The sequence below is a fragment of the Oreochromis aureus genome, linkage group 14 (genome assembly GCF_013358895.1).
Source record: "Oreochromis aureus strain Israel breed Guangdong linkage group 14, ZZ_aureus, whole genome shotgun sequence".
Lineage (NCBI taxonomy): Eukaryota > Metazoa > Chordata > Actinopteri > Cichliformes > Cichlidae > Oreochromis > Oreochromis aureus.
Window position 1 is genome coordinate 36,467,378 of NC_052955.1, and position 15,452 is coordinate 36,482,829.

Genomic DNA, 15,452 nt, shown 5'->3' on the forward strand with positions numbered 1-15,452 from the left:
CTGTTCACCAAACGCAGCAAACCTTCACCATCTTATCCAAAAGGGTCACCTCTTCACCCTCACATGGAAGAAGTAATCTGATTGGCATGGTGGTATGTTTGAAGCAGGTCCCTTATGTAGCGCTGGCCCCAGTCACGATGTGTTTCATCCATTTCATAGGCTGGTTTGCTGCAATAATGCCAAATAATTAGAAACTCTATAAATAGAAGGTAGTTCTGCAAAATCACTCAGTAGGATGTTTGTTCTAATTTGCTATGACCTCAGAGTGCATCGAAAATAAAACTAATAGGCTATAAAGAGTGATATGAACATATTTAGAACTTACCGGAATGAAAATGTCTGGAGCACACCAACAGATATTTGGAGATGGAAGAGAACTGGATATCAGCTCGTCTCACAGCTGCTATCCAGGCTAGACGCCTTCGTTTGGTAACATCGATACACGAGCTGCCTCATGTTGCTTCCAGGTTGGGAAAGAATGAAAAGATAAACCCTTTTCAAGCTTATTCTCTTGCCGGTCGTGCGATCACACATTGCAGCCGACCACACAGCTAATACGAACCATGGCTGTTGTGTGTGCCTTCGCTCCCTTTTCACTTCCGCTAGACCCCCAACATGGCGGATCGGGCCAAAATCCTTTCCACGCCCACCCCTGTGACATCACGCTCCAAAGCCCTATAGGGAAATTGCGTACTTTAGTTGGTCAGATTCTCTTTACGTTGCACTTCTTAGCCTTTGTTATTTTTCCGACACACCTTTGCTCGACCTTGAGCTTTCTTGATGTTTTTTCGATCGAGGTCATGGAAAGGTGGATAAGAAAAGGAGATAAGAGTTAACGTTTTGGACTGCTTGTCGTCGGTACTACCGGAAGTTGAAACACGAAACTCCTCGACAGTGAAGCGGAAGAATGACAGTCGGTGTGAAACATATGTTTCTGGCTGTCAAGTCCTTAATGATACTGGACAAGTTTGAAAATTTGAAAACCTAAAAGGAAACGACATACTGCATGCATTAAGCTACTTTCCTGGACAACGTGTCGTCGGGAGACGAATGATAAGACGGTGGTATGTCTTATTTTCCATTTTATCTTATTTGTAGTTTGCATGATTGTTAGCTATGAGACAGTGGCATTTTTAGAAGAGACGCAGACGCTACGTGTAGTCTAAGTAGAGCTGCCTGGAAAACATTTCGACACTCAAACCAACGTTCCAGATCAACTGGCGTTGGTCGAACAGATGTGTGGCAGTCTTGCGTTTCAGGAGCTGCTACCGACAAACCAGCAAAAAAAACGCCAAATGTGTCATCTGTGACACTTGTGAGGTTATCTCAAACACACTCCGTCAGTCTTGATGCCGTTGAACAACAAAATGTTTAAAAATGACGCGAGTTTACCTGGTGATATCCTCATGCGCGACGCGATCGCGAAAACAGCAAACAATTAATACCACGCCGGTGTTGTTCACAGGACAGGAAGAGTAAACGATCGGGAGCAGTAGCGGTTTTTGATACGGGCGACACGGGCGGTTGCCCGGGGCGGCATCACGGGCATGGGGAAAAAAAAAAAAAAGAAAAAAAAATTGCTCGTACTCATGCTGCCCCGACATCAGCCAGCGCATATTGGGAATGGCATAGGCAGGGGCGGATCTAGAGAAATTTTCTTAGGGTGGCATGAGGGTGGCAAAGAAATCAAATTGGGTGGCAAAATCAAAGCCTTTTTTTCCCCCCCAAACACATATGCAGGTGGTTACATATGGTTAAAATAATTCAAATGCACTAAGTATACACGTTTTTCATATAAACATAGTCTATAACTTAATTATTGTCTGTAGCCCACATAATTACACACTTTAGTTACATAAAACATGTGAGTTTTGATGTTATGTACTGTATAGCCTGTATGATAAATAAATATGTAGCCCAATAAGTATAAAATCCAGAAAACTACACAACATGGGGCGGTTCATTTACAAACACAAGTCTAACTTAAGTTTCACACTGTTATTTGTTAGAAAACAATCACATTGTTACATGCTTAAATTACACAAAATGTCAGAAATCTGCTCTGTCATGAACAAAAATTTAAACCTAATTTTTCATGATTTGGTGGATTAACCCACTGAGGTCTGAAATACAACCGGCCATTTTTGACTCCTTTTGAGTTTACGTTTGTATTTCACCCTCAGATTGTTTCATTTTATTTTTTTCCCCTTGCCTTGTTTGGTATCATTCTTTTCAGCTCAACTGAATTTAGCTGTTTTTTTCACTGACATACTGCATTAGTATTACTGATCTGAAATCACACAAAGAACTTAAAATCCTAGTAGTATTTTTTTACTGTAAAAAAACCCACAGGCATGTTGACTAAATTTTTATAACTTGAAATGCAAATATAAAATGTACATTTTGTAAACATATACAACTATTTATCTAAAAATGCAGCCAATACACCTGCCGTTTTCTTCATTTTGTACAACCATTTAAAAATATTACTAAAACTAAAATGAGAGAACAATCAGGTTTCGCAATAAGATGCCCGACAAATGATGTGTGCCAGTAAAGAAAAGGTTGTCCACCAAACGACAGAGGAGAACAGCACAGGGATAAACCTGCAGGCCTGACAACAGGTGGTGTATCACTCCGCTGGTTTTCTACTTAGTGACAGTGTTTACACTGCAATGTGCCTTAGTGACGTTCATTAGTGCCCTCACTGACACACAAAACAAAACGACTACACAACAGAACAACTACACAAGACCACACAACACACTAAGTATACACTCCACACTAAACGTCACAAATCTCCCACATCTAAAAACTCTCCCTCTCTCACTCGCTCACTCTGTCTCGCTGCCGTTACCGTCACTCCCAAAACTCTCCCCTCTTCCTAAACAACCAAATAACTAAATCTCACGTGTTGACTTTTTTTTTAATTGGTCGACATGGTACATTTTTTCCACCGATAGGAAAGAGGTGGCTTTTTTTCCTTTCTTTACTGTTTTTGCGCTGTCCTTAGAAAACGCTTAAAACACACAGACAAAAATGTGACTACAGTAGTTAGAAAAAAGCGTGGCTTATATATATTATCATAACTCTGGATTTACTGGCCTGTAATTAAAATTTAAAAACTTTGAAGTCCGAACTTTTAATGTGGGCTGAAACAGAGACTCAGCGTGGCTGCAGCTTGTTGCTATGTCATCTTACATTAGTCATGTGATTTGGAGGTGCAGCGTGTCCGTGGACCACAGAGGGTTAATAACACTCACCTTCCTTCCATTTCCAGAGTGTAACATCCAACCATCTGTGTAAAATCTGAAATTACCATGGTGTTGTTCAAAATGTGCTCTGGCACAATCATAAGCATCACTTGCTACTGAAAACAAGCAAAAAGCCGGTCCCTGCTATGGGCTGAACCATTTGTTAATGGTGGAGGGGGGGAACACTTTGCAATATATTCAGTTTTAGCATTTATATTCACTGTTGACTGTAACTACGCTCAAACTGTTAATGCTATCTTATTTTAACAAACAACACTGTCATATGCAAAACTGGGGTGGCACTTGGGGTGGCAAGGGATCATTTTAGGGTGGCACTTGCCACCCCATGCCACCCTTCTAGACCCGCCCCTGGGCATAGGCACCGATCGGTTTTCTATCGCCCATTTGCTGGGAGTAAGGGCGCCCTCCGTTTGCGAGGTGCACCTGCTGCTTGCAGCACAGGGAGGAGAGGGCGGGGTGGCGGGGGATTCTCTGGCTGGCTGGAGCAGCATCTAATAATCAACTCGCAAAATAAAACAAGATAAAAACAAACCAACAAACACGAAAACACCAGACATTATGATACAGACTTATAATTTGCACCGGTGTTTTTTCCAAATTCAATACGCGAAAAGTGAGCGCGAGAGCCCTCGGTGCGCCTGCTTGCTGCTGAAGTCAAAGTAAACTTTATTGTCATCTCCACTACATACAGTACAGTATATAGAGAGACGAGACGACGGAGCTCCAGTTACAGCAGTGCAAGTAAACAAACAATAAATATAAGAAGAGTAAGAAAATAAATATACACTTTAGGACTAGGGGTAAAGAGATCAATGACAATTTAAAATTTATAATTTACAGTTTGATGATTTAAAGTCTCACACACAACGCGTCGAAAGGGGAGGGGGGCTGGCTGCTTCCAAATAGAGCACATTTCATTCATAATGATGTAAATCCAAGCCCATTATGTATTCATGATTTGAATCCTGGGTTGTGTGAAATCCCAGAAATACACCTTAGACAAAGTGAATCTGTGAACTAAGGTGTAGGTCTGTTAGGTTATGTTGTGGTGATCCTCGGGTTGGGGGATTTGTGTTCATACTGGAGTGCAAAATTAAAACTAATGGAAGATGGACAAGAAAAGTTCCAAGCCATCAAGTGCTTAGTTTAGAAAAAAGAGAAAAGAAGAGGAGGAGAAACGAGCAAAAGATACAGATAAGCAGATCTGTGATTGGATAATGGCAGGTCATCCTGAAACAATCAGAATCATACTTTATTAATCCCTAAGGAAATAATGTGGATTACAGTTGCTCCAATAAGAAATGGTAAAAATAGTAACAGTAACAGACTAAATTCCAAACAATACATTATGTTACAGATTTTAATATTAATTAGTCATTGTCAATTGTTGATTTGTCCTGTTCTCATTGTATGATGAATTATGATGGCTGTTTGGTAGCTGTTTGCATGCAATGCATACTCTCTCTCTCTTCATATGTGTGTGTGTGTGCGTGTGTGTTTCTCTGGCGAAATTCAGTATGGTTCCGACAACAGTTTTATGTTAATGTTTAATCCTTAATATGTTTTATGTGTGTGGGGGGTGCCAGAGGGAGTGTTCGCCCGGGGCGCCAAACAGGCTAGGACCGCCACTGATCGGGAGACTCTTGTCGTCGTTATCGTCCCCCTCGCACGTTTTATTTCTCCGGTTTCAGCGTTTTTGCTTCACAACTAAAGCGTCCAGTTTACTTTGTGTGCACTAACATGGACTCGAGTCGACCAGCGCCACCTCTGGCCAAGTGCCACAGCCAGATCAACTTGTGACACACATCTGCACCACGTTTGAATTCGTTTCATGCACAATACATTTGTACCTTTCAATTGTGTCTGTTTGTGCGTCATGCAAATAAACCTTTGAAAAGAATGAAATGATATCATATATTTATTGTGGCCTACATTTGTACAAAATTCCAAATTATATACACAAAGTCATAGAAATCACCACTCCAATTGGTCATCATGATTTTAATATTCTCTTTTTCCATAACAATGAAATACGCCTTGGACAAATATGACACATCAATAGTTCATTGGTGCTGTCACATCACATCCTGTAAGCATCTTCTGTCTGTGTCTTTTCTCTGGAAATGAATATTTCCAGCCAATATAGGCAATCCATCAACATGGCTGGAGAGTTGGTAGTTATATACAGTCTGTATAAGTGTGGTTAATCTAATGAACATTTGTAAGGAGATGGCAGTTACTGTGAATGTACAGCAGGTGATTAGTAATAAACAGTCAGACAATGACCCTGACAATCTCATTCAATCTTGCAGATTGAATGCACCTTCTGAAAGAAAGTGGTACCACACAGTGTGTGTGGACTTCCCCTGTGCAGAAGGCGACTACAAATGTTGTGGGTGCTAAATAAACAGAAAAAATTGATCCCTGTTGTCTTTGCTTACTGATTGTTTTTAGTGTTGACAATCCACATTGCTGGGATTGCATCTTTCAACATGTTTGTGGGTAGATTTGGATGTACCAGGGGTAAGTGCAGCCACTCAGCCTCTATTCAATGTGATCATAGCAGCAGGTGCAGATGTGTCACAAGTTAATCTAGTAGTAGGCTATGGCACTTGGCCACAGGTGGCAGCAGTGGACTGACCTCCATTGGAGACTGCTCCAGCCGCTATGTGATAGTGGATCTGCTACAAATTGAAGATCATATGCACGTTTTGAAAATTAACCCTTGTATTATGTTGAAAAACAAAAAAATCACATTGATTTTGTTGCGGGTCATTTTGACCCGTACTGTGTAAATCCACTCAGAATTGTCAAGAAACTGCAATATGACAATGGCAACTTTATTTTCCATTAGATAAACATGTAGAACACAGACATACAACAGTTAGACTTTCCATGACTATTTTAGAAACAATTTGGTAAAGGTTTTTCGTTCTTACAAACACATTTCTGGGCAAGTTCTTTTGAACTTGCCCAACGTTCTCAGTTTTTCAATGTTCAACATTTTCAATTTTGTCCACATGATGAACAGAATGTAACTGTGTGCTTTCTGCAGATGTACTTCTTGCATTTCTCACAAAAGGTGCTTGTTTTAAAACAGGAATCTTCCTAACTTAGATTTAAAACAGAAGATTTCTACGTCTCCTCCAGACTCAAAAACAGATGACAAACCAATCGACACACCGGAGTCACTGACTTTCTTCAATCCACTCACTCTCACTGGCTCTGTTTATTACTAATCACTGTGTAACTGCTGTAAATTGTTTATTTGTTACCATTTGTTACCATTTGTTGTTCAACGGCATCAAGACTGACGGAGTGTGTTTGAGATAACCTCACAAGTGTCACAGATGACACATTTGGCGTTTTTTTTTGCTGGTTTGTCGGTAGCAGCTCCTGAAACGCAAGACTGCCACACATCTGTTCGACCAACGCCAGTTGATGTAAACGCCAGTTGATCTAAACGCCAGTTGATCTAGAACACTGGTGGTCTTTTCACTACTGCAAGTCATAGTTAAAAAATAGAAAATAAAAAATAGTTAGTTCCAAAATTTACGTTGCGAACGTTGCCTCATTTGATGTTGCCGAATTTCTTTATTTAACACAGTTGATTTCCATTTGCATGGATTTTTGTGTTGATGCAGCAGTGAATAGGGAAAATCTTGTAATTTCTAGGATGTAATAATTTCAAAATGCTGCAGCTATAAAGCTTGAAAATGACCATGGATCCACCTGAAGACAGCATGAACAAGAATATAGGGTTAATAGCTGACAGTTGACAACAGATTGGTTATTATATTCTTAGAAATACCAAAATATGTCAAAATAAATATGAAGGCTATCACAAAGGGGGGCAGTGACGTGTTAACTAAAGAAATCTTTTGGAATTTGATGATAAAACATTAGACTAGTTTTGAGATTTATTGTTTTGATTTTAGCGACCAGGTGTTGTGCCAAAAAGTGATTGTCTGCCAAAACCTGATTTCCAATGTTTCTGTGTATTTTTTATGTGTAATATCTTTATGTATGTTCGTAAATAGACTTCGGTGAACAGGGTTTACAAAGGGGTTACATATAGAATTAAAAAATTTTCTGTTTTTCAAGTATCTTTACAACTCTGTGTTATTGTACTTACATTGACTTACATGTATTACATGTATTAAATAATTTCCCCTAGGGATCAATAAAGTATTCTGATTCTGATTCTGATTATAACCAATCCGGTCCTTTATCCCCACTTATCCCCTCTTCTGTGGAACCAGCTTCCAGTTTGGATTCGGGAGACAGACACTATCTCTACTTTCAAGATTAGGCTTAAAACTTTCCTTTTTGCTAAAGCATATAGTTAGGGCTGGACCAGGTGACCCTGAATCCTCCCTTAGTTATGCTGCAATAGACGTGAGCTGCCGGGATTCCCATGATGCATTGAGTTTTTCCTTTCCAGTCACCTTTCTCACTCACTATGTGTTAATAGACCTCTCTGCATCGAATCAGATCTGTTATTAATCTCTGTCTCTCTTCCACAGCATGTCTTTATCCTGTTTTCCTTCTCTCACCCCAACCGGTCGCAGCAGATGGCCGCCCCTCCCTGAGCCTGGTTCTGCCGGAGGTTTCTTCCTGTTAAAAGGAAGTTTTTCCTTCCCACTGTCGCCAAAGTGCTTGCTCATAGGGGGTCATATGATTGTTGGGTTTTTCTCTGTATTTATTATTGTGCGATCTATTGTACAATATAAAGCGCCTTGAGGCGACTTTTGTTGTGATTTGGCGCTAAATAAATAAAATTGAATTGAACTTAAAATATTTTTACAGAACTATTGTAATATTTGCTGGCATTTCTGCTGTCCTGTTGGCCAGCTTACTCTTACAAAAGACATTTTTAATGTTAATGAGATTTTTTTTAACTGCATAAATAAAGGTTATATAAAAGTCACTGCCAAAAACTGATTGCAGCTTCTACCTTGTTACACGAATGTTGTTTGTGGCTCAAGATGACTTTATGTCATTTATAAGGGATGCATTTGACATATGTTTAACATATTATAGCCCAACAAGTTATTTATAGTAGTTTAAATATGAGCGATCAGTTTTTGGCAAATACCGGAAATCAGTTTTTGGCAGACAATCACTTTTTGGCACAACACCGGAAAAGGATAAGCGGAAGAGAATGGGTGGATGGATTTTATTAAACACTGCAACAAAAGGAACAGCAACATGATTACAGTTATGTTTATCCCAACAAAGGAAAATTAACTCAAGAAAGTCTTTAGAACAATTCTATGTCTTTTTGGAGTATAGAGTATATATTTACGAGGTGCACATAAAGGCACCATAAATTGCCACCGCATACTGACCGATATATAACCACGTAGGTGCGGCAAAATATTTTTAAGAGTTGGTGGCCGCACCGCGGTACATTGGTTGAGCAGAAGTAATGATACCCGTGCTTACAAAAATCAACATTTTAATTCAAGCAAAAGTGAAAAAGTACAGGCTCTGAAATGTACTCAAAGTAAAAAAAGCAAAAATCAGCTCCTTGAAGGACAATCTACTGGCTGTTTTGATGCAAAGGTAACTTAACCTTGTGGCATATTAACATGACAATAAAATAATATTAGTAGTTAAGGAAACAAATGCATGTAGATGTATATAGATGTAAGTTTGTTTTTGCATCAGTTGTGTGACTTTATGCTTTAACTGTTAACAGAAAACTTCCCAAGACAAAGAAGCAGCAGAAAAGGATGAATCTCCTCCCCCGCAGGTTGGTGATTAACTGAACCTTGATGCCTAGTGGCTTAAAGGCCCTGGCATAGTAGTAGGGATGTACGATATACTCGATATATTTCTAGGTACAATGGTTTAATTGGAAAATCATAAGCTGTCCTGCAGATAATTCACTGTTAGTTATTTTTCCCACACACCACAAATGCATCATTTTTTCCCCCCTCCCAACTGGAAAACTTTTCTACCTGGCACACTGTTTATATACTATGCTTGTTTATATACTACCATATAGGGAAAAATATGGCGATAGCGGGGGTTTCAGAGCGAGGGAATGAGACTCACTGTCGTTTGGATTCACTGCTAAAGGTAACAGTACCGTGAATTTACAGCAGGTCACTTACTAACCGGAAGGTTGGTCGTCCAATCCCAGTCTACTCCAGTCTGCACGTCAAATATCCTTGCTATTTGACATGCAGACTGGAGCAGACTGGGCTAACCACCGGGCCACCGTGCTGCCCTAATCAGGGCTATCTTATCTTAATGACCTTATAGAGAGTCATTATCTTAATGACCTTATAGTACCATATCACCCCATTAGAGAAATTGGCTCTCGCACTGCAGGCTTACTTTTGTTGTTCCTGGAGTATTTAAAAGTAGAATGGGAGGCAGAGCCTTCAATTTTCAGGCCCCTCTTCTTTGAAACCAGCTTCCAGTTTGGATTTGGGAGACAGATACTATCTCTGCTTTTAAGATTAGGCTTAAAACTTTTTTGCCATATAGTCATATAGTCAGGGTTGGATCAGGTGACCCTGAACCACACTGCGCAGAGTCAACGCAGCTGGTCCTGACGGTGAAGCCGTCGGTGTAGAACACAGTGAGGTGGTTGAATGACTACTGCATTAACTTTAACACCCATAATTACCAAATGCGTTGAGAAACTCATCATGTTGCACATTAAAGCTGCCATCCCTGCAAACCTCGATCCATACCAGTTTGCATAAAGGGCAAACAGGTTGACAGAGGACACTATAATAACAGCTCTTCACACAACCCTCACACACCTGGACACACGTCCTCCACCCTCATTCTGAACGTAGGAGTCGCACAGAGGTGTGTCCTCATTCCCCTCTTATACTCACTTTTAACCCATGACTGTTCTCCAATCCACGCCAGTAACACCATTATAAAATTTGCTGATGACACCACTGTCATAGGAGTGATCGACAACAACGATGACTCAGCCTACAGACAGGAGGTTCAGCATCTGAAGCAATGTTGTGACAACAACAACCTGCTTCTGAACATAGCCAAGACCAAGGAGATGGTAATCGACTTCAGGTGAACAAGGCGATCTGAGCACTGTACCCTCTACATTGATGGGTAGCAGGTAGAAAGCTTTAAGTTCCTCGGAGTCCACATCTCGGCTGACCTTACCTGGTCCACAAACATTTTCCACCAGGTAGGGAAAGCACAACAAACGCTGTACTTTCTAAGGAAGCTGCGTCAGGCCCAATTACCCCAGAGACTGCTAGGAAACTGCTAACGCTCCACCATCAAGAGCCTTCTGACCTACTGCTGCACACTTTGGTTCAACTGCTGCACTATAGAGGACAAGAGGAAACTGCAGTGGGTGGTGAGGGCAGCAGAGCGGGCAATTGGTATTCACTAATCCCCCTCAGAGACATTTATAGTGGCAGACTTCAGCGGAAAAGCAGTATCATCATCAAGGACCCTTCGCACCCTGGACACTCACTTTTTCCCCCCTTCCCTATGGTAAACGCTACAGGTGCATCAGGTCAAAGACAAACGGACTCAATAGAAACTACTACCCATAGGCAGGCTGTCAAACATGCCCTATATCCACCCTGATTGGAGGGTAACTGAACTGCCAACATTCATGGACATTACACTTTATTTATAAACTGTATTTTTATTTATACTATAATGCAACCAACAATCCTACCTCTATAAACTGTATTTATTATAACTGTATTTATTATAGTAGCAACAGCACCCCCCTTTACTCAATGTGCAGTATCACTGATCACACTGCACCACACATAGCGCGCGCGTGCGTGCGTGCGTGCGTGCGTGCGTGCGTGCGTGCGTGCGTGTGTGTGTGTGTTGCCAAAAGCAGATCAACAAGCTACTGAATCGAGTGTACTTATGTACTTACTGATTTACACGCTGCTTCTGCATTTTGGCTTGTTAAATAAGTAGTGGAATGTATGTAAACTGCTAGAACTTGTCATGACTTAGGACCTGTGGCTACACTCATAGAAACAGACTTTGCTAAATGTTTCTGTTAAGTGTGTGAAAAATGTGCAAGAAATTGAGTTATATTAGGCTGTGTAGAGACATTGTCCATACAATGGTTGATATCACTATTTTCCACAATGGGATGTAGTAAAGAACCACCATCTACTTGTGGCAAATGTAAATGCAAAGTATTATGCAGAATAATATTAATATACTGTTAATTTTCATTTTATGAATTTCACCTGTTTTGTAAATGACGACTGGTGTCATTCATTTAAACTGCTTCATATTTCCATTGTTTTCTTTGTGTATAATAAAGACTCAACAGAATTCTTAGGAACCTTGCAGGAAGTTTCTCAGAGCAAAAGTACACAGGTTTCATTTGTGTTTATAATACTTGTGTGCAGCTGCGTAAAAGTCAGTGCTTTGGAGGTGTAATAACTTATATCTGCTGTAATATGCAAACAGCAGCTTGTTCATGTTATTCCTAAGCGTGATTATCAGACTTTGCAGTCGTCTGTCTCTTCCTCAAATACGAACCATGACATAAGGTAAACAGCATAGTAATGAAAGCAAGTTGTGCCCTTTGAAATAAGAGGAATGTTATTCTCTGTGCATTTGTATTTTATTAAAATTGTAAGCAACAACTAAACTAATCGGCATGATGCATTATTTTTCCAGACAGATGAGTCATCTACTCAAAACATGGATGTGGCAGATGGGAATGGAGGCTACACCCTGGCCAGTCTCTGGTTTTTACTGCAGGAAGTTTACTACCTCAAACTCTTCAGAACCAGGTGCACACCTCAGTTCATTTTCTCAGTTATTGTCTCTTAAATGCAATATCAGTCAGTTGTTTGGTAGTAGTGTCACAGTACTTTGTAGAACAGTGCAATGATGGTATTTCCACGTTGCGAAATAAAGCCTTCAGTACTGGCCTCTAGCCTTTTCACTTTTTACAAAGTTGTTTTCATTGTACATCACTTAGCCGTAAAAGACTGATGGGGTGTTCTCGTGGGAGGGCGACATGAACACCCAAGTTTGTGAATGCATAACTAGGGGTCAAAGCGGCGTAGGAGTTTCAAATGGATACCATAGGTATACAGTACTGTGCAAAAGATTTAGGCAGGTGAGAAAAAATCCTCCAGACTGCGAAATAGCTTTTTCCCGCAAGCCATCAGACTCTTAAACTCATTACCGGCTCTCCCACTCCCCCCCACCACACACACCCACACCCAACTGTTAACTGACTCTATTGCACTCCCCTTACACTGCCTTTGTAATGCAGATGCTGCTTATGGACAATCATTACTCTCAAGAATTCTGCTCATGTTTACAAGCTGCTACACTGGTCACTTTAAATCACTTCAAGGTGACATTAAGCATCAAACTATAAATTGAAAATTTCAAATAAATTGTTACTGATCCCTTTGCCCCTAGTCCTAAAATGTATATTTATTTTCTACTCTTGTTATATTTATTGTTTGTTTTTACACTGATGCAGCTGGAGCCTTGTCGTCTCGTCTCTCTATATACTATAAGTGTATATAGCGGAGATGACAATAATGTGTACTTTGACTTTCACTGCATTTTGTTGATTAGTCAATGTACAAAAGCAAAATCTAAATCAAATCAAACTTTGGTGTGACCACCCTTTGCCTTCAAAACAGCATCAATTCTTCTAGGTACACTTGCAAACATTTTTTGAAGGAACTCGGCCGGTAGGTTGTTCCAAACATCTTTGAGAACTAAGCACAGATCTTCTGTGGCTGAAGGCTTCCTCGCATCCTTCAGTCTCTTCATGTAATCCCAGACACACTCGATGATGTTGCGATCAGGGCTCTGTGAGGACCATACCATCACTTCCAGTACTTTTTGTTCTTCTTTACACTGAAGATTCAATTCAATTCAATTCAATTTTATTTATATAGCACCAAATCACAACAAAAGTTGCCTCAAGGCGCTTCATAGGTACAGAGAAAAACCCAACAATCATATGACCCCCTATGAGCAAGCACTTTGGCGACAGTGGGAAGGAAAAACTCCCTTTTAACAGGAAGAAACCTCCGGCAGAACCAGGCTCAGGGAGGGGCAGCCATCTGCTGCGACCGGTTGGGGTGAGAGAAGGAAAACAGGATGAAAGACATGCTGTGGAAGAGAGACAGAGGTTAATAACAGATATGATTCAATGCAGAGAGGTCTATTAACACATACTGAGTGAGAAAGGTGACTGGAAAGGAAAAACTCAATGCATCATGGGAATCCCCGGCAGCCTACGTCTATTGCAGCATAACTAAGGGAGGATTCAGGGTCACCTGGTCCAGCCCTAACTATATGCTTTAGCAAAAAGGAAAGTTTTAAGCCTAATCTTGAAAGTAGAGATAGTGTCTGTCTCCCTAATCCAAACTGGAAGCTGGTTCCATAGAAGAGGGCCCTGAAAACTGAAGGCTCTCCCTCCCATTCTACTTTTAAATACTCCAGGAACAACAAGTAAGCCTGCAGTGCGAGAGCGAAGCGTTCTAATAGGGTGATATGGTACTACAAGGTCATTAAGATAAGATGGGGCCTGATTATTTAAGACCTTGTAAGTGAGGAGCAGGATTTTGAATTCAATTCTGGATTTAACAGGAAGCCAATAAAGGGAAGCCAAAACAGGAGAAATATGCTCTCTCTTTTTAGTCCCTGTCAGTACTCTTGCTGCAGCATTTTGGATTAGCTGAAGGCTTTTCAGTGAGTTTTTAGGACATCCTGATAATAATGAATTACAGTAGTCCAGCCTGGAAGTAATAAATGCATGAACTAGTTTTTCAGCGTCACAAAGAGACAGGATATTTCTAACTTTAGAGATGTTGCGCAAATGGAAGAAAGCAGTCTTACATATTTGTGTAATATGTGCGTTGAGGGACATGTCCTGGTCAAAAATGACTCCAAGGTTCCTCACAGCATTACTGGAGGCCAAGGTAATGCCATCCAGAGTAAGAATCTGGTTAGATACCATATTGCTAAGATTTTCAAGGCCAAGTACAATAACCTCAGTTTTATCTGAATTAAGAAGCAGAAAGTTAGTGGCCATCCAGGTCTTTATGTCTTTAAGACATTCCTGCAGTTTAACTAATTGGTGTGTGTTACCTGGCTTCATGGATAGATAGAGCTGGGTGTCATCTGCATAGCAGTGAAAATGTATGCTATGTCTTCTAATGATCCTGCCTAGGGGAAGCATGTATAATGTAAACAGAATTGGTCCTAGCACCGAACCCTGTGGAACACCATAATTGACCTTAGTGTGTGAAGAGGACTCTCCATTTACATGTACAAATTGGAGTCTATTAGATAGATATGATACAAACCACTGCAGCGCAGTACCTGTAATACCTACAGAATGTTCTAATCGCTCTAATAGGATATTATGGTCAACAGTATCGAGGTCTAGCAGGACAAGCACAGAGCTGAGTCCACTGTCAGAGGCCATAAGAAGATCATTTGTAACTAGGGATGGGTATCGTTTAGGTTTTATCCGATACCGGTGCCAAACCGGTACTTTTGAAACGGTGCCGGTGCTTAAACGGTGCTCAAACCGGTGCTTAAAGAATGGAGAACACAAAATTGGTCCAAAAACCTCTCATGTTCAGCTGTTTTTTTTTTGTAAAAAGATAACAATGTTAGCCTTTTCTGCAGCTATAGGGCATATATGGTCTCACTCTTGGCTGGAAGCAGTGCTTAAACAATGGAAAAAACACAAACTTTGTCCAAAAACCTCTCATGTTTAACTGTTTTCCACTTTTTCTTTGGTCATTTTAGCCTTTTTGGCCAGGGTGAAGGGAGTATCTGCCATCAAACAAGAAGACAACCGCATGTAACTACGGCGGTGTTTGCTAGTTCACCTTACATGCATTAATGTAATAACGTGGTTAGCCTACTCAACGTAAATTACACACGAACAACATGAAGCTACTCACGCAGAGAAGAACGGCTGCTGCTGCCATTATAATCCGTCATCATTTCTGCTACGCTGGCAGGGCTAGGGGCCAGGACTCTCCTCTTCGGGTTTTTGGGGGATGTTGCTAACTCCGGGTCCGATACCAGGCACCACACCCGCAGTAGATGTACACGGTGTGAGGTCTTGCAGCAAGCTATCAAACACGGCGCATTTCTCGGCTTTAAAAAAAACAATGCTATGCGTCGCCAGGTGTTTCATCA

The 15,452-nt window shown here is 40.7% G+C and overlaps 1 protein-coding gene across 1 annotated transcript in view; it reads left to right on the forward strand.

The window, feature by feature from the left end:
- Positions 1 to 455: 455 nt before the first annotated feature.
- nlrx1 (NLR family member X1) overlaps positions 456 to 15,452 on the forward strand; it is a 45,506-nt gene continuing 30,509 nt past the window's right edge. The window contains exons 1-3 of the mRNA XM_039622251.1: positions 456 to 1,064; positions 8,980 to 9,033; positions 11,937 to 12,052. Of these exons, the coding sequence (XP_039478185.1) occupies positions 9,014 to 9,033; positions 11,937 to 12,052 (136 nt within the window). The 5' untranslated portion in view covers positions 456 to 1,064; positions 8,980 to 9,013. The remainder of the gene's footprint in view (positions 1,065 to 8,979; positions 9,034 to 11,936; positions 12,053 to 15,452) is intronic.